The sequence below is a fragment of the Danio rerio genome, chromosome 24 (genome assembly GCF_052040795.2).
Source record: "Danio rerio strain M-AB ecotype USA chromosome 24, GRCz13ab, whole genome shotgun sequence".
NCBI lineage: Eukaryota > Metazoa > Chordata > Actinopteri > Cypriniformes > Danionidae > Danio > Danio rerio.
In genome coordinates, this window is record NC_141044.1 from 27,976,818 (window position 1) to 27,998,176 (window position 21,359).

Below are 21,359 nucleotides of genomic sequence, written 5' to 3' on the forward strand. Positions count from 1 at the left end.
AAAAAATGAAAGCTGTAATCTTTAACTGATTAATGGTATCAGTTAAATGATTGAAAAATATTATTATGTATCTTTTTTAAATTTGGCTGCATAAGGGGCCAATCACAGCGGACATACTTTTTTCATTAAGAGGGACAACTTTTGAATGGTTTACTAACGGCCGCGAGTGTTTTGAGGCACCCTGTGCACCTCGCATTTTTGCTGTTGCTCACTGTGTGCTCACAGTTGAAAAAGTCAACTCTGAGTGGAAAGTGTGTTACGTCATATGATTAGACAAACAGCATATGCCGGTCCTTAAAAAAAGATTTAGTCAGTGTTTTCTTTTTGTAATCTAACCTTGTCATTTAAGAGAAAAATATCTTGGGCAGGACTATTTATTTTATTGTTTTTATTTAGTTTATTTCTGCTTTTCTATGCTGTTGAAAAACGCTGCAGGTGCTTAAAGATGTGCTGTTGTTAATATGTTCTATTGTTTACATGTTAAAATAAATCTGTATTTAATGTGTCAGACACAAAATAGGCATGTCAATTATCTTTTTATTAAATAATAATTTAATATTAATCTGACCAGTTAACCGTTAATTTTCAGTTAACAAGCGGCAGTTGGTAAAATTAACCGAAATGAACATCCCTAATCCAGACACGTGCGTATCTGCAGAGCGAGTTTTCACCACCGCGTCGGCATCAGTGTTGCGAGACGTACGATAATTACTGCATTTGTGCGATAATTTCGACCTCTGTAAAATCAGTAATGAAAAAAATCCTATAATGTACAATAATTTCAGAACTTTATGGCATTTAAAAAGGATTTTATCTTAGGGCCTCTATAATTATTGATCTAGCTGCATCTTTTGTCTACTGTCTGGGAAGAGAACGTGGAGAAACACGTTTTCTATCTCATCTTATGTTACATTTTCCCAACCAATCAACGTGGAGAATGGCTCTCTCTCGCGAGTTGACATTCCTGCGGCATGCGGCCATGCTTAAGCTAGTCGTTTTCAGGCTGAGGTTGATTGTTTAAGCAATAAAGTTTTAAAAAGTAGTGCTGAAAAGGAAGTTGAGAGAGACAGGGGTGTTTGCCTTTAATGTTCTCGCTTTTCCCCCATTTAAATGTGAACGTGTTTTTCCAAACTTAATCTCATCAAAACAAAGCCCGGAAATCAGCTCATTACAGATACTCTGAACGGGCTCATGCAAACCTCAGAGTATGTAAAATTCGGGAGGGTGCACTCCTTTCAAGCCAACCATCACTATGTTGCCATCCATGATAGCATCCGATTTGTACCCCAAAATGAATCCCTTAACATCTGGCAACACACGCAGGACAGCGACACGGAGGTGGAGTTTAAACCTTCCCAAAAAGGTACACCTATTTATTTTATTTTTTGTATATATTGTGGTAATTTGCACGTTGTGTCAAAACGCTATTTGTCTTGATAATAGTTGTATACTCTCAGTTTGACTCATGTACAATATTTTTCCTCTAAATACGATAATTTTGAGGTTCTGGTATGATAATTTAACATTTCCAATCTGGCAAACACTGGTCGGCGTCTAAAACGGATCAGCTGACCGCTGCGACAGTTTAACATTAGTGTCCGTGTGACTGGTTGCTGAACAGCACCAGAGCTGCGCTGACCATTAGAGCCAATCGCAGCCTTTTCTGTTGAGCGCGTGATCAATTATAGGCGTTTATAACTCGCTCAACAATTATCAAAAAAGCAGGCAGGATAATATTTATGTCTGTTTATTAGCGTTAAAAAATAAAAAAATTATTAACCTAAAAAAAAAAGAAGAAAAAATATTTTAGTAAATACTATGAAAATTTTCTTGCTGTTAAACATCATTTGAGAAATATATATATATATATTTATTTATTAAGGGTGTCACGATCCTCCAAATCCTTGATTCGATTACATTTTCGATACTAAAGGCACGATTCGATTTTCGATTATGAATAATTAATTAATTAATGACCAATTAATTATTTGTAGCCTACCGTTTAAATTACCTGATCTTGATGGTCTTTGTTTTACCCATAAACAAATCATACAGTAAATGAATAAAGGTAAGTTACACACATAATTACCACCTGTCAATCACTTTTTCTTGGGGACTCGTGAATAGGCAGTGATCTGTATCGTTATAATGGCGTCGGTGAAAAAGACGCACAACCAACAGGAACCAGCCAACAGTATCTGAGGTGTGCGCTAAAATGACTAAGTACAAGTGAGTGAAAGATTGAAGCAGTCCTCTGACTGCCTGGACCTGCTCTCTCGAGCGCATGGCTGTGAGTGCGTCTGTGTGGTCACGTGATGTGCATTTTCAGAGGTAGAGAGGAAGGAGGGCTGCTCAGAAATGCTACACACCACTGTGGATGTCAAATCGTTGTCGTTTTAAAATGCCATTTAAAAACAAAGACAGTGTAAACAGGGCCTGAGTGAGTACTTTTCGCGAGCGGATTTGCAACGGGGGCGGGCGGAGGATCGCGATGCCGGTGTTGTCTATCGAACGAACAGTACGTAATACATACATAGCAGAGCTTGCAAAACTGTGTTTTTTTTTTGTCGACAACACGAACGTTGTCAACATAACTCACTGGAAATCCAAAATGCTTACACACCGGCGTCTTCATTGAAAGATGAGAGGGTTTAAGTTCTGTCGACGGGTCTCCTGCTTCTGCAGTTTAACAAGCACTTCAACAAGCCTGTTTTTTTCCCGCTTGGCAAGCAAAGCTGACGTGACATGGGGGCGTAGCAGCATCGACAATTCTATTTTTTGATTCCATAATCGAAATTGAGCATAAATTTCGATCGATTTCGATTAAAAATCAAAATCGTGACACCCCTAATATATATATATATATATATATATATATATATATATATATATAAAGAGCTAATGATTTTGACTTCAACAGTATATGTACATAATATACATGTATGCATTTAAGTATACATACACACAAACACACATACTGTCCAATCAGTGACTTTAAAACTCAAGCCCACATTACTGACGTGAGACAAACGCACAAATGCTGGAGGGCTGAACGTGAGCTCAACTCTTTTAGCAGCACAGTCTCTAGTGAACACAAACTCACACTGCAATTTCCCATCAGCGGGAGGAAGTGGGAGAGGAGAAGCTGCTTCACCGAATTAAACATGCATCATCTGTCCGGCGTAATCTGCTCTCCTGTCCATTACACTTTCCATACTGGGCCATCCAGAGATTAATTCAGGAACAGACACCCGCGCCGCTGCTCAAGCACAGGGCCAGCGTGATTGGCTGCCTGAGAGTGGTGGGTGGGGCTTTTCTGTGAGCACAGCACTCGAATGAGGCCTTTGTGTTCCGAACATACTGGCAGTTTCTTAAGGCAAGACACTGCAGGCCAAAACACTGCCTTACTTGTCATGCACCTGTCAATTTTGAAGAGATAGTTCACCCTGAAATGAAGATTTATTCACTATTTACACACCCTCGAGTGGTTTCAAACCTTTTGTTCCTTCAGTGTTGAACACAAAAGCAGAAATTTTGAAGAAAGCAAAAAACCTGTAACAATTTAACAATTATAAAAAAATACAGTGAAAGCCAATGCTTACTGGTTTCCAGCATTTTTCAAAATATCTTCTTCAGAGATATCCAATTTTGTGAGATCGATCCCTTTTCTTTTGTTTCTTTTGTTGCACTTCATCATTTTGATTTGTATATTTCAATCATCATACAAATTGTAAAGGTTGTTTTCTCAAAACCATTTTTTTTCCTCCTGTACGGAGCCATACATGTATTTAAACAAAGCTGACATATGTCAGACTACAGAATTTTATCATATTTGTATTCTGAAGGTTTTAACAAATGGATATATTCATTAGTAACCTGCGTCATTATACAAAGTTTATTCTTACAACTATTTTTTTTTTAGCTTTTTTTCTGAATTATGATAGTAGTAAGAATAAATTTCCAAAATCTCCTCAGTAAAAATATTTTAATATTTAATATTTTAATATTATTTTAAAAATATTAATAATATTTAAAAAAATATTAAGTCAGGAAACTAAAATATTGAACCTGAATTAATCCAGTGACTTTTGTAGTAGAAATGCATGCAAATTACTGCACATTAAATCAGCATTTTTTTTAACATGTTAGCGATTTTCAATGTTGTCATATGATAAATATTAGTGTCTTTATAAACCCTATTCACCTGCATTGTCTTGCCTTAAAGGAAAAGTTCACATAAAAATAAAACTCATCATTTACTCACTCTTGGCTAGCATCATGGCAGGAAAAACAAATATATGGAAGTCAATAAATCCAACCCTTTCCAACCCTTTCCAACCCTTTCTTCAAAATATATTCTTCAGAGATTTTCAGATGTGTGACCTTTAAAATACTGCTCTTTTTGCAGTTTTTTTAGTCTAATGTAAAAGAAAATAAACTGTGTTACTTTTGTTGCACTTTATAATTTTAATTTGTATTTTTCAATTATAATACGTATTTTAAAGTTGTTTTCTCCTGTACTGAGCCATAAATGTACATTTAAACAGGGCTTTCATACACCAAACCACAGAATTTTATTTATATCTGTATTCTGAAGGTTTGTACAAAGGGAAATAAATAACATGTATATTAAAAATATTTTATTCCATTATTTTGTTGCAGATTTTTTATAAATTATGATGGCGGTAAGAATAAATTTCCCAAATCTCCCCAGTAAAAACCTTATATTTTAATGTGTCAGGAAACAAAAACCTTGAACCGGAATGAATCCAGTGACTTTTTTGCTACAAATGCGTGCAAATGAGTGCATATTTTATCAGCATTATAAAAATATTTGCGATTTTCTATGCTGTTGTATAACTATTAGTCTTTTTATAAACCCTATTCACTTGCAATTCCTTGCCTCAAAGGAATAGTTCACCCAAAAAATAAATTCTGAAAAATCCTATGTAAGTTAATGTTTACAGATTTCCAACATTCTTCAAAATATCTTTTTCATGTTTAACAAAAAATAGTAATGAGTAAACGATGAAAGACGTTTCATTTTTTGGCTGAGCTATCCCTTTAACGCAGCATAGGTTTATCTCGAATAGATGTTATAGACGCAGAACACAAGGGCTTGCTACAAAATGCTTTGCAAAAGAAGGAGTCTACTTGCTTAACACGACAACCTTCATATTTTCTTTGTCTCTGGTAAGCACTCGTCCGCCATAAAGGGGATTCTGATGAGAAGAAAGTGTTCGCAGTGAAAACACAGGAGCAGGCACGTCTTGTGCTGCCATAAACCCAAAAAGAAGCTGTGCTCCCCCAAACAAAGACGAGCACTTGAGCGCAGATTTTCGATAGCTGGTCAGGTTGTCCCCAGATGGCATACAATTCAGTCTCTGACGTCAATGGACTGAACCAATTTGCATACTTGATTTTTATCCATTAACAGCCCTCTCGCGCCTCGAGCCTCTGCCCAATAAAACTGAAAATGCACAAAACTAGGCCTGTCAGGGCGAAAATTCAGCAGCTAAATGATGCCTCTCATATCTGCTGTTCTGTAAAAATAATAAACAACATCCAAGTAATGAATTATAATAAGCTATTATAATATTTATTGTGTGTTATTGTATAATATAATGTTATTCTATTATATAGTTATAATATTTTCAAATATTTTTATTTGTTAAAATAGGTTTCATATTTTTGAACAAATTGATTATATTATTAAAAATGAATAAGCGGTTATTATATGTTTGTGTTATTGTATAATATGATGTTATTCGATTAGTTATAATATTATAAAATGTATTTATATTTGTTTAACATTTTTAATCAATGGATTATATTTTCATATAAACTGACAATAAATTACAAATTACTAAATGTTTAAATAAAGCTATTATAATATTTTGTGTGCTATTATAATATGAAGTAATTTTCTATTATATAGATATAATATTGTAAAATAAATGTATTTGTTCAAATAAGTTTCTTATGTTTTAATAAATTGATTATACTTTCATTTTAACTAACAATAAATGACAAATTAATCCATTTTTTAAAAAAGCTATTATATTTTGGGTGTGTGTTATTGTATAATATGATATTATTCTATTATTTAGCTATGTTATTATTAATATATTTATATTTGTTAAAATTTTTATATTTTTAAATAAGTTAATCATTTTTCAAATAAACTGACAATAAATTACAAACTAATCTATTTTTATATGAAGCTATTATTATATTTTTGAGTTATTGTATAATGTTATATTATAAAATGTATTTATATTCCGTTAAAGTGTTTATATTTTATAAAATTTTTATATTTTCATAATAACTGACAATAAATTACAAATGAATAAAATTTTTAATAAAGCTATAATATTTTAGAATAATATTTTAGTAAGAACAACATAATAATATATATAAAATAATAATAACTAAAATAACTAATGTCATTTTATTATATTAATTTGCTTACTAGTAAATTAATGAATGAATAACGTATCAGATTAGGGCTGCACAATATAGTTTCCACATCGATATCACCATAGTCACATCACAAGATATGCAATGTTGAGTGAGCCTATTTATTATTATATTATATAAGTTATCAGTTTCAGCTGTTTTAGGCCTGTGACTATAATGATTTTATAAGCATTCACAGATAAGAAATCGTAACGTTAGTAACTTTAATAATGATTAATTTTATTGAATTATTGTTATTTTTAGTATTTCAATAATAAATTAAAATTTATTTGATTACTTTTTAGACTCCAAAAATGCTAAAATATTATTTATTTTAATTGTGCCTTTTTATTTTATTTTTGAATTATTTGGTTTATTAGGTTTTACTCAAATGTACTTCTCTGTAGAATCATCCCAACTAATATAAAATTATACATTTTCCAAAAAGACATATTCAGGCAAGAAAATTATATTCAAGCAAGAAATTATGTTCCTATCGCAATATATATTGTACATAAAATAACAAAATATTGCAATGTTAGATATTTCCAATATCATGCAGCCCTACATAAGATACCACACTGTTTACACATACTAAATACATTTAGTAACGAATAACATTATTGTAAAGTCTTAACAATATTTCACACACTATCTTACTACAACACCTAGTGCGCAATTGGAGTCCGAGTTTGACTTTAATCCTTCATAGAAATATCAACCAAACTGCAGTGATGGCCTTTAGCTGTTAAAATCCCCACACATGACTGCGGAAGATGATTTTAGTGCAATACGCATATGTAATCCTGTGACACGTGCATTTATTAAAAATGAAGGACACAGGGTCCGCTAATCTCCAGGCGGGCATTATTCGCTCAGGGTATTAGCATTGCTGAAGGCTAGTCTGCAGTTTAAGAGGCAAACAGGCCTGAACTGATGGCAGCGCTTTGAGTTAAATTAATAACCAGCAGAACAGATGACCTGTAAAACCGCTTGGCAAATAGACACGTGCCGATATTCAGTATATCATGATAATAAACAGACATGTAGGTTGTTATTGTGGGCACTTCAAAATAATTTGATTTTTAAACTTTTCGAATACATTAAAACTACTAAATAGAATAAAAGAATTAAATATAAATGCTTGAATTCACAGATAAATATTTTCTCAATCTGACCTAAGACATACACATGATGTTGATTGAAAATGACTATTTATAGGACTATTGTTTATTAACAAATTTATATCAAGTCTTTATTAATTAAATCAACTAAACTGACAATGAAAATTACTTGTAAAGCATTTATTTTAACTTAATTTAATCTTAATAACTAAACTAAAAATTAGTCGCAATGATTTTATTGAATGAGCTCATAACAAAAAACGTTTAGTTGTATTTTTAAAACTAACATTAAAGGGCACCTAGGTTACCCCTTTTTTCAGATTTAATATAAGTCTTTTGCGTCTCTAGAATGTGTATATAAAGTTTCAGATCAAAATACCCATCAGATTTTTCATTATACCTTTTACAAGATGCTGTTTTATACTGATTTCCAGCAGGGGGTGGTTTTGTCGTACTGCGCCTTTAAGACGAGTTTTTCCCGCCTACTGCTTCTACATGCCTCCTCCCTCAGCTGCGTCAGACAACAGACAGACTTAAAGGAAGAAGGTCTCACGTAGCGTTTGTGAAATACTACAGTAAGAACTAACCTTTACTAATCAGTATTGTGAAGTTGCATTGATGAGTCACACACAATATCGTTACAAAGTTAACACGCGCGCACACACACACACGCACGCATGCAGGCAGGCAGGCAGACAGACAGACAGAGCGCGCTTAGCTTAGTTAAGGCTAACCTCAAGTACTGTGTGGATATCTGTTATGCTAATGTACAAAATAAACCCGATTTAACTTCCACAAACCGGGATTGAAGCGTCTTCTTTTATAATTGTTCTGACACGCGGCTGTGCTGATGAAGTAAAGCTGAAGTAAAACGCTGTAATTAATTACACACATACTCTGTTTTAAAACACTTTAAACATGTGAAACTCACTCTTAATCACATTTGATGATGATTGCTGATCCTAGCGAACAGAACAGACCTTTTATTCCCGGTTGCTTTGCGTATGTTTGTCTGGTCTTGTTGACATATACACGCGACTACCGGAACATGTTAATGCGCGCAGCTGTCAATCAATTCGGTGGGCGGGGGGGATCGCACACCTACGTAATGGTGCGATCGATTTGAAAACAGCTCCAATTTGCCGACCCTTTTTTTGTAGTTAAATTGAAAAAAAAGGACTGGGTGTGTTCATATCACCCCAGTATGACGGTCTATAAACTATACCAATACACAGATCTGTCCAAACAGCTTGAAAAGTAGATTTTTTACCATAGGTGCCCTTTAACAACTCTTGTGCCAAATGTAGATGTATTAATAAAGGTTTACTAATGAGACCTAACTGTAAAGTGATACCTACTGTACTTTATAATCCTTTGGTCATTTAATTTGCTTGAAACATTTGTTTACATTGAACATATACGCAAGTTATTTTTGTTAAATACAAAGAAAGGCTTGTGTACAAACTAAAAATGCAGATTTCTAACTAATTTACAGAAACAAATACATGTAAAAGGCAGTTATATAAAATAATTTATGAATAAACTTATGAATATTATACATATGCAGATGAATTATTGTATATTCTATAGATTCATTAGTAGCTATAAGATCTACATCAAATATGAATAAAATATATCTAACCATTAAATATAAATGATTTTTATACCATATATCTCAGCAGTCATCACCAGAAAACATGATGAGTCATATTTCTAGTGAATATAAGCGAATTTAACACTCCTAAGACATTTTGACATCATCTATCTGCAATCAGCACCATCAGGCCTCCAGTCATCCGCCACTGCCGCGGCAATATTTTAGTATCAACAAACGCAGTGTTTACACACATTACTTGGTGTTTTTGCATGTGAGTAATTTGTACCAGGGGGCCGAACAGGGCATGATGAACCACCCAGTCGTGCCCATATGGGCTGAGCACACGAGTGGCAGCAGCGCAGCCGGACACGCAGAGCCAACAGAGGAGCTGATTCTCATGTAGACGCCAAACGCCACTTGTGCTTCAACGAGGCGTGAGGGTCCTGTTTCACTGACTTTCAGAAAGGCAGTTTTAACAATATATATATAAATTACTAATAATACAATTAGGAGTTCAGCATATTTGAAAAAGAGATGTTTCCGGTGGGTGAATTTCAAATCTGTATCAAAGCAATTCACTGAATTTCCCTCATGGCAGATGAAAAAATAAAAGGTCAGTAATCATTGCTTAAAAAAAAGAAATGGGCATTTACAAGCCACAACAGACTCTAAATAATTTTTTTCTTTTTAGAGAGACCTAAAACAACTGGCTAATTAGTTTTAAAATAATATAAATAACCTTAAATAAACTTTAAATTAAATAATTTTTTTTATTACTATTATTATTATTATTAATTTAAAGAAATAAAGTCCAGTTTTATGGTTTCAGCTTCATTTTTTTTTTCAAATATACAAATAAATTATATATAAATATATATATATATATATTATTATTTTTTTTTTTTTTAAACATGCATCTGGCCCTCATTATCTAGACCAATCTCAAAAAAATGTAGATTTTAAATGAAGTGTATGTGTTTGTTTTAACTAATCTAAATAAAATGAACAAACGATATTTGTTTAGCAACCAGTAAAATAAAATATTTTTGTTTGTTTATTATTTTTATTACTTATTATTAAGAATTTAAGAAACAAAATTAACAATTTTCAAACTAATTGTTTTTAAATAATCAAATTATTACTGTTTAATTTATTTCATTATTTTTTTTACCCGATTTTTTTTTTTTACAAATTTTTCTTCAATAAAGATTTTTTTGTCTAATAAAAAAACCCAAAAATTGATTGTTTTTATTACTATTATTATTATTTTTTTTTCATATTATTAATTTAAAGAAACAAATTACAGCTTTATGGTTTCAGTTTTAACCCTGATACCATAATATCTTTTAATTATACCAGCATTCATACATAAAACCAAACAAAACAAAACAAAAGAAAAACACCCATCAGGCCCTTAATTTGACCTCATTATCTAGTATAGTCTGAAAAATAGTTTTGAATTACAACTAACTTTTTAGGAGGGATAAAAAAAAAAAAAATACATACATCTAGTGCATTTTCAGCAATCCCATATTCTTAACAACTTAGTACTTTACATCACCAGAACTACTTGATGTTAAACGTGAGAATACATTTCAGCCTAAAAAATCTAGTCGCAACTGGATTAAGCTGGGTCTCATTTCTAATTGCTCAAAATCTCACAGTTGTGTAAACACTGTTGCGTCTGTCAGACACAAGACTCCCCGTAGCCTGAAGCAAACCTGAAACTCAAACCCATCCGGCTAGTTTCCTCAACAATTCAGCCTTTTATGTGTCATTCACTGATCTCTCTTAAATACTTCATTGAGACATCATGTTCACCTAAACTATTTTAACAATCAACATCTCGCCTTTCAAAAATGCATTAGGTCATGCCTGACTTGCAATTTCCAATGCAAATGAATGGCTTTAACTAGCTGAATCCAAACAGCGCATATTCTCAGGACAGGACAAGCAGTCAAGAAAATGAGATCTGAGGACGTCTGCTATTTATCTACAATTACATGAAAGCAAAACATTTCAGCATTTTATCTCTAGAATGGATCCTGGGTGTGCGACTCTCTGTTTACAAGATGGATCGTTCTGATATGTTTGCCTTTGCGATGAGGACAAACAACTGCTGTCGCCATTTACGCACATCTCATATGCAACCGTCGAATGATTGACATTCACCATTTAAGAGGAGTTTACACTTTCTGAACTGATCTGAACTCCAGCCACTGTAAATTTTTTTTTTTCTTTTCATGCAGGAATGTGATATATGTTCAGACTAGGGTTTAAACCAATTGTGGTTGGTCAGGATCTGTAGGCAAAATTATTAGCAGATTGACAGTTTGAAGCAGATTGACTGTTTGACATATCGTCTTTTATTTTGATGAAATTAGGGTAAAGTCTTGAATATGTTTAACGTCAAGCTTACGTAAGCAGTTATGAAGAAAAGTTAGATGTGTAACATTATGCTGGATTATTAATGTTAGTTAACACAAAAATGGGGAAATATTAAATTGATTTCATTGTATTAAAAAAAATTAGCAGTATTTTTTTGTATTTGTCATTTGAATGTATTTGTTTGACAAAAAAATGATGTATTAAATGTTCATTTTAATCAATTAATACGTTAATTATTATTAACATTTACTTAAATAGTTTATTCATTTGAATTTGTTAGAAGAATAGGTTGCATAATTGTTTTTGTTAAAAACAGGGTTTCTGCAGGTTTCATCAATTCAAATTTAAAGACTTTTAAAGACTTTAAGACCAACGTATAAATGAATTTTTAGAATTATACAGTGTAAAAAATTTCCAGTTTTTCACGTTACTGTAATTTTCACAGTAAAATTACATTAGTATAACTTTACAGCATTTAACTAAAAAAATTCACAGTAATGTGTTGTACTCATAATTTTAATGTGAAATTAATGCATGTGACATGATTACAGCAAATTACTGTAAAAAGGGCTATATTTTTTGCATCTTAATTAGAACTCTTTTTATTTCATTCAACATAGACTTTGATTCAAATCAACGCTTATGCTAGTGTTGGCACCTTTTGATTTTTTGGTTAAATCTTTAAAAACTTGAAAGAACAAATCATCCTGTTTTGAAACAACATGAATGTCAAAATAAATTTTAATTTTGTAGGTGCACTGCACCTTTATTTAATTTTATGAAATTGACATGGAAATATGAAAATGTTTTTTAACGAACATATCACATGTATAAAAATGTAATAAACTGGAACAAAAGTAATTGATTCATTAAACCAAACACTGTTAAATGCACCCAAATAATTTCAAAGTCAGGGTAAATGTGAGAATGACTAGCCAAGGAAAGGCTGCTTCACAGTAAAATATAGTTAATTCTACAAGAAAATACTGTGAAATCACTCTCTACTGTGAAGTTACACTATATGGCTGTAATATCACAGTAATTTAATGTAACAAAATAACAGTATATATAATAACTATAGTGAACTACCTCTTCGTAATTTGCTGTGAATTTACATACAGTATTTTCCTGTGAAAGTAATGCAATTATTAGCCAGTAATTTACTGTGAATTTAAGGTCAAGTTTTTTACAGTGCAGAGCTAAACACTAGGAATTTTTTAATGGCTCGGTTGTTGTTGTTTTTTTGCTTGCAACAACAGAAAAAAAAATCTAATTTAGTTATTTCTTTGCCACATATTTTAATGTCAAAACATGAAAACTGTTCTTGTATACACTATTTTCAGCAATGTTTTTTTTTTTAAATGAAAAGTTAAATATTGTAAAAAATATATTTATTATGGACATAATTACATGAATGATCAAAAATATGTATTTGTTGGCTTTTTGTCCAAACAGATTGAGTATAACTCCTATTCAACATGCTTTTTTCTTTTAAAACTTGGCTATTCAAAGTCTATTTACAAATATTATGTCCACTCCCTTTTACATCTGTAAATAGTTTTTGTATAAATGGAAGATCATGTCAATGGAAATATTGCTCTGTTGTTATCATGAGGATTTGTGTAATTGCTTTTTAGTCTTCTTTCCTTAATTAGAAATTTTATTTTGGACAATTCCCTGTAAAAATATCTAATAACCGTCATCTCTTTGCAAAAATAAAGACCCTGTGAACACTCTGAAAAAAGAAATAAATTAGAAACTAAATTTATTACTCCTCTCACTTTTTCTGATCTGACCCATGACTCCAAAATCTCAATTATCCAAACCACAAGTTTTGTAATTTGCTTGACCACTGATCAGAACCAGCAGTTATAATAATTGATTTACTGGTATCAGCTGACATTATATTTTAATTTTCTTTGTATTTATGCAACCTAAATCTTGAGCCACAGACCATTTGGCTGTGGATTAAAGCTTATAAATGTTGTAAATAATGTTCAGTCTCACTTCTGAAGTTTCATTTACCTATCAGGAGTTACTCACTTTCATAAAAAGTCATTAAACTCACTGTTATTCATTTAGATTTATTTTAACATATTGTATTTTTGTTTTTTATGAATCGTCAAGGACCATATTTTCAGCTAAACTACTTCTGAAAATGAATAAATAATAGGCTAACTGACTTTTATTTTAGCGAACTATTCTTTTAAGTGCTTCTATCATGTTGAAAATACTGTTTATTGAGAAACTTCAACCTTCCAGCTTCAGCTGACTAAAACCGACTATGTTCAAATGCAAATAATTCAATGCGTTTTTTTGTTTGCAACAGCAAACCTAAGCCAGCTTTGATGGTGGTAAAAGGCACGATTGCCACCTTTTATGAAGCTCCTGAGGAATTTTAGCAATGCTTTGAGGGGTCTATTTGAACAGGTTAGCAGGCCTACAAGCCAATTATTGACACAGCGTTTGGATGCGAAACAAGTTAAAGGCTTGTGTGAAGAGAGACGGAGCCCAATCAATTCACCAGGAGACTTCACAGTAACACGACACAACCACAGCGCCGAGGCCTTCAGACAGGGGAAAAACACCAGCGCCACTTCCTTTAAACTAATCCAGGCAAACAGCAGTGGGAAAATTATTCTGCACTTTCTTCCTATTTGTTTACCGTAGTGAAACAAAAACAAGATCAACTTTTTAATCAAATCATACTCGAAAATCTATTTAGACCAGTCCCATATGAGCGGATGTCTATATATTGAGATTTATTATACATAAACGGTTTCACTTGCTTAAAATGTTTACAGTCATAGGCCTTAAAAACCCACGCAAATGATAAACTTCCAGTCTATTAGGGTACATTTTGTAATGACTCCAGGAATCACATACATTCTGAACCGTTTCTACTATAATGCTGACTACTGCAGAAATGCACACTGCAAATCTATGCTTTATCTATATATTGTGCAGCCTTAGTGTACAGTATGAATCAACCTGGGCAAAATAACTAATGATCCAAAGTGGTAGAGATGCTTTGAGTTAAAAATTTCGAGTCTGTTTTTAAATGCATGATATTGATCTTATTATTAACCATATTTTGGTGAAATATGCAAGACGTCTCCAATTATTTTACCCATTTAAAACCTGTAGTTCTCAGATATCAACCACAAGCTCACATTCGAATTTGCCTCCCATCCAATTAATAACCAATGTACATAGGCTCATGCTGTGTTCACACAAGACGTGGAACATGCAAATAAATAGGCACGTGAACATTTTGAATTTATTCGCTTCTTTCGCGCGTCGAATTCACCTCATAGACACTGATTTGCGACATGGGCAGGGCTTCTGTCTGCTCGGTGACTCTAGCTTCATTGCTTAATAGCTAACATGAATGTTATTGAGAGAAGAGCTGCATTTATGTGCTTTAGGAAGGTTAAAAACAGCACAAATATTTGTTTGGTGCTGTGTCTGAGTGCACTAGATCCTTTCAGGGGTGCACCAACTCTGTGAGTTCATAAACTCCTCTAGAAACTATACCTGGATGATGGAGGCTTACAACGGTGCCCCGACTGAGCAGAGCCGAACTGTTGTCCAGTGTCAACAAGAGGATTTCCCCAACAACAGGCGCCGCGTCATAATCACGCCGCTACTAGAGAAAGCTCCTGATTTGTTAAGGCGGTGTGAATGTCCAATGAAGTTTAAATTTTCCAACTCAAGCAATTCGAATGTTAAGCGCATGTTAACTTGTGCCACTTCATTCGGACAAATTGCGTCATTCACACGTATCAGGCCGCAGAATGTCTAGTCTTTGCATTGACTTAACATGTAAATCACTTGTGCTTGACGCTTCATCAGCGTTTGGTGTGAAAGCAGCATAAGCTTGGTGAACTCCAAGTAGATCAAGTCCATTTATGCCAAACCACCGATATTTATGTACAAATTAAGTATAATAACAGGGCTGCTACATGATCATGTAGTGCAAATGTTAAGCTTTCAAATAACTTCTGAAGACTTAAAATGAATTGGGTGAAAACTTTGTAATGCATTTATGCATTTTGTCAGGGTTAACAGTACCATAGATTAATACACAAAGGATCGGATTTGGACTTGTCCCTATTTGACTGATACCACTATTAAATCACTATTAAATTGGTTTAATGTATGATATTTGCTCTTTTCTTACAGTCAAATACAAGATTCAGTTTTGCGCACACCACAATAAAACAACAGAAAAGTTGCATTCTTATGCTGGGTTCCTGCCATGTCACTAGATCTAGTTTACTTGCGGGTAGTGTTGTCACGATACTGGAATTTAATACCAATCAGTACTGATTTTAAAAAATGGCAATTTCCAGCTTACATTTGAGGATGTTTATAAACAGCGCGGATTTGCCATTGTGCTCACGTGCTCAACAGAAATGACTGTGATTGACCGATCAGTTCACCGATTTCGCCGCTGTTTACCGAAAGCAACTACAGATACAGGGACACTGGAGCATTTTAAAGCCACAAAGATTAGCTGGTCTGTTTAAAAGCTGACATAAAAGTGATCCGCTGATGAACCGACTGATCTTAACAGCTTTAAAATGCTCCAGTGACCCTGTATCTGTAGTTACACTCAATAAACTGATTACTGATTACTTTCAATCACAGTCTTTCCAGCACGCAAATGTTAGAAAAAAAAATATGTTTTTAAAATTTCAGTACTGTTTGGTATCGAATTCCAGTATCATGACAACACTAGCAGGATGTTTCCCCTTCATGCAAAATTTTAGCTTGATTTCAATTACTTGAACTTGCATAGAAGACCCAATTAAAGCGAATTTCACACATTCACAGCAAGTGTCACACATTCCACATCATTCACACCACAATAATTTAGTCACCACAACAATGCTAGTCATGCATTGGCAATTGAATTTGTATATAATTTACTTCAGCAAAGTTCCACGTTTGACGTCAACCCAGCAACAAAAAAAAAAAAACAATACAATATGCGATAGCATGCTAAATAAAGCAATACTCCCAGCATTATTACCACTTCTGAAAGTGAACAGCCACATAGGATACTTTTGTATTCAAATTGCCCATTTACTGCAAATCATTTTGGTATAATCGAAATATGTACATTTGTGAACTTATGATATTTTTGATGTATTGCACAGCCCTGTTGAGAACCCATTACATCCACCACAATGCAAAAGATCTATTGTGGCTTCCATTTCATCACAAATCTAATCAAATTTCTCCAGAATGATTTAATCCCAAAGCCAAAGCAGCTGCACTACCCTGAAGAACAGTTCCAGTAGGAGGTTGTCAGATTTAAATTTAAGAAGCCTAAAAAGCTTTTAGATTAGTCCACATGGACATGAGAGCGGGTATAAACCATTCCACAACTCCAAATGACTCAAACCAATCTCAAAATTAATTTGCCATTCCCAAGGTGACTTGAGCTGTGGCCACCAGTTTGTCGGGATATCCTTACTGGCTTTAATCACTTGACTAGCGAATCCAACTTTGATGGTGAAGTCCTTTATAAGTCACGATCTTTATCAGATCTTGATCCATTTTAAAAAGACGTCACGACAATATTGACAGAGTTAATTCTCTCTCTAACAAAACACACAGACAGTTGTCAAGAGTTATTAAGTAAAAAAAGCAGAGCGAACTAGGAAACCTACCTTAGAAAAAATCCATCTGACGAGAATCGTGATAATAGACCAAATCAGAGCAATTCCCATTGGACCTTTGGAAAACTGCGGATCATAGCTCTGTCAGTGCTTGCAGGTGTTACAGTGTATGTCAGTATGTGGGTGTATAGATTTGCGTACGTGTGTTTGCGTGTGTGTGCGCGACTGTAGATGGCCGGAGACCAGCTCAAGGCCCAGACAGAATGCATGCTGAGCTTAGTGCAGCTGTCTTAGTTGTACACACGCACGCACACACACTTAAAACGAGCTGGCCGTGTGGCTTCTCGATGTCTCTCTCTCACTCTTTCGCTCTCTCTCATACACTCACACACAGCCACCTAGCAACAGCCAACCAGACCAGCAGTGCCACTGACGCAAATGGTGGGAGGGGCTGGCAGGAGGAGAGCATGCTAGAGTCTCCTTATCAGCAGTGCAGAGAGCAGACTGGATGCTTTATTTTCTAAATAAAACACTGTCAACTTCGCCGCCGCCTTGTAATCAAGATGTGTGCTCACTATCATGGAGCACATTTACTTTTCAGAGGCCGTTTTGTGACCTCAAGGACCCTCTTCTTATAACAATCTGACTCAAGAGGATTCACTGAATTCATATATAAATCATATATTATTTATTGTATTTACATATATATTTTTCATACATATTTTATTTATTTATAAATACATGAAGCACTATAAAAAAATATTTAACAACTGTTTGACAGCACACATATTATATATTATATGTACAAAGTACATACTGTATTATATACTATTAATATATAGGTATATACAAGTATATAAGACTACATAATATATAAAATGCAACAATTATGAAATATGTAATTATATAGCATATTATGATTGTGAGATCATAATATCATCATATTTCATATGATTTGATCATATTTTTATGTGCTATTTAACTATTTAAATATGAGATTCTCTCTTCTCATGCACATGCTAGTCAGTAGAAGTCTCTTTTCTACACACACACACACACACACACACAAACAAGACTGAAGAGTTGTTGTCCACTGCAACCGCTATTATGTATGGATCTTCAGTGCTAGCATTTTCATTTAAAGAAACTTCAGTTTTGAAGCTTACAGTATCTAAGAACAACAGCAGTTTTTCTGTTGTTTTAGGAGAAGATTAGGCTTAACCTTTCAAAGTTTAATACACAGTCTCCTTATTATAAAGTTTTATTTTTCATTATTCTATTCATTTTTGTACTTTTGCATGATGAGAGGCTTTTCAATTCTGTAGCTGTGATGAAACACTTCTGCCTGTTTGAAATAAACAGAAAAAGCAGGCACTTGGAAACTTGCTGCTTATTTCTTGTCTCGAATTCATAGAGACATGACACCAAAACTAAGGTACGTACTATGACTTTGTTATGATACATGCATATATACATACATACACCTATATTGCATAATATATGAATAACTGCAAGCATGTATAATCTAAATTACAGTAGAAAAACAAAAACAAATGATTATTAAATACTGAGATTCACCACATTGATGCCAAACAACTGGCACTGACGAACACCAACTCTTCTGATTGCTTGCATCGGATCCCTAGTGGAGCAAAAGCACATTCTGCGCCTGTGAGAGAATGTTTTTCAACACCCGTAGGGGGCAGTAATCTGTTTTTCTCATTCCACAAAGGGAAACTATAAGATTAAGGTCCAATCCCAATTCTATTTTTGTACCCCTACTCATTCCCTTGTACCCCTACCCCTTCACGTGAACGCGCATATTGAGGAGTAGGAGTAAGGGTCAAGTGTTCTGATTCGTTGCTGAATAACCAATCAGTGCAGATTTTACATGCAGAATCACGCAAACTCAATCTGACGGTAACCAGACGAAAGATGACGTGTGGAACACACTGAAACGACGCTCACCAACAGCCCAATAACAGAAGGTTGGCTTGGTGTGTCCTGGCCTTAAATCACAGCAATAAGTTGACAATTTGGGAGGATATTTTTGCAACCCCTGGTCTCAGTTTATTTCTTCAATACTCCTGATAAATCAATAAAGTTTGGCCTTTTTGGAATTGATATTTAAAATTACACCAAAACTTGATGCAAACCTAACAAAAGGACATGAATATATCGTCAAGCATAAGCCAAAGGCACAAAGATTTAGATTTCCAGGTTTTAAGCAAGGCTTGGACTCACTGTAGGAACAGGTGTAACACAAGCTCCCTCTCTCAGACCAAAGTTGGCCTCTCTTAGCAGTGACATCACCACATCTATCTGCGGAGAAGCATTTCCATAAATAGCAGAACGGCAAGTTGGATGAGCCGAACCCCCGCAAACCACAGAAAACAGGCCTTTTTTCACAGCTCAGACATGACTAGCCCCATTTCGGAGAAACACATCTGACCCTGCTGATTGCATGTTTGGAATAAGCATCGCAATCAAATATCATTCCTATTTAAACATCTTTGCTTACAAGCCGGGAAAACCCCAACACTGCATCCAAAAGCCAACATCCTCTCAGCTTCAAATGTCTGTCCCAGTACAGACTTACTGGCCCTCATGCAAATGTGAGATCAGTGACATGGGAGCTGGGTCACACGTCTAATAAACAGCACAGCTGATGTGCGCATTTGCATTTGAGAGCAAAAGAGCCGAGCAGTTGAGAGAGGGGCCATCGCAGCTGTGGATTCCAGAGTCAAACACAGGAAGCGCAATGATGGAGAGCATGACGTGGTCCTCATGAGGCTCCTGTTCCTGACCTCAGCTCTCAGGCCAGGATCCAAAGGAAAAAAAACCTGACTGCACGTCATACTCTTCTTCAATGTAATACAGCCTGTTCCAACCAAGAAAAAAAAATTGACATTGAGGCTCGATACTGGTCCAAGGTCTGCCACTCAAAGTCTAAGAACAGCTAGACCAAAAACAAGGACCAGCTCTTACAACGTAACAGTGACCTGTGGGACTGAAAATTGAAAACAGAACTCTCAAAAGAGGCAAATCTTTACTTACTTTACAATTGGACAGAAGTTTACTGTATTGATTAAAGCAAGTGGTATTGATTTGTATTCAATGGGAAACATTATATTCATCATCAAACTGAAAAAAAAAAAAACTGATCGCAAAATCTGTATGTCAGTGGGAGTTGGAGGTGAAGTGGCATGGTTAACAAATGTTTTTTCAAAATGAAACTTTCAACTAGTGATTATTTTATTAATCGATTATTCTGTCGATTATTTTTTCGATAACTCGTCGAGTTGGTGAAGTATTAATTCCCAACCCTTTATTCAAAAACAGAACTACAATCTTTTTATACATGACAACAAATGGAAAAATGAATGATCCAAAAAGCGAGTGAATAAAAACTTGTCTTTAGTTTTGCAATGCAAAGTAACCACCGCTGCTTTTCTTCTGTTATTAACGCTTTCACTGGTGAGTTTAAAATATTCTATCTGGCCCCGGGAGTGAGTTTTGGCAATCATTATTGTTCACCCTTATATGCTTCCGTGGCGACGCGTCATGTTTGTCATCTGACACCCCGCAGCCACAATAGTGCTGTATGACAGATCTGATCTATAACTTGAGATGGGTGCCACCATGTTTACTAGCCGCTGCGCGCATGCCACATTCATAAAAGCAAAACACACAGGGTTCAGCAGGTAAATTCACCAGTTACTCTCAAAATGCATGCAAGCAAGTCATGGGCCAGCTGGGAGAAGAATACATTGAACGTTATTGTGACTTTCACGGTGTGTATCTGATTTAAATAATACACATCGTCAAATTATATTTGAATGAATTGTTAGACTTCCATAGGCTTTCTTGTGTGTCTTACAAACACTGAATGTATTGTTTTACTAGTACTTGTGTGTATTTTCATGTCTAAAACATAAAATAAGCATTATATGGTTAAAACACTGCAAAATTGTGATAATATGACACGTCTTTCTCTGGCTCAGCGCCAGCCAACGCACTTGTCAAGCTGGATAACGAGTAAACACTTAACACCAGCAACAGGGACATTATGTTCCTCACTTTAAAACGGAACAAAAGTAGGATTCTGTAGTGATTTACCCTGCTATGCCTCCCTTCCTACTCATCAAAGATTCCAACATG

General features: G+C 34.3%; 1 protein-coding gene across 50 annotated transcripts in view; it reads right to left on the reverse strand.

The window, feature by feature from the left end:
* pde7a (phosphodiesterase 7A) overlaps positions 1-21,359 on the reverse strand; it is a 97,645-nt gene that overhangs the window by 18,715 nt on the left and 57,571 nt on the right. For 8 of the 50 annotated variants that reach the window (XM_087308065.1, XM_087308050.1, XM_087308046.1 and 5 more), the window contains exon 1: positions 17,250-17,490. In XM_087308065.1, the coding sequence (XP_087164191.1) occupies positions 17,250-17,309 (60 nt within the window). In that variant the 5' untranslated portion in view covers positions 17,310-17,490. 50 annotated transcript variants of the gene reach the window in all.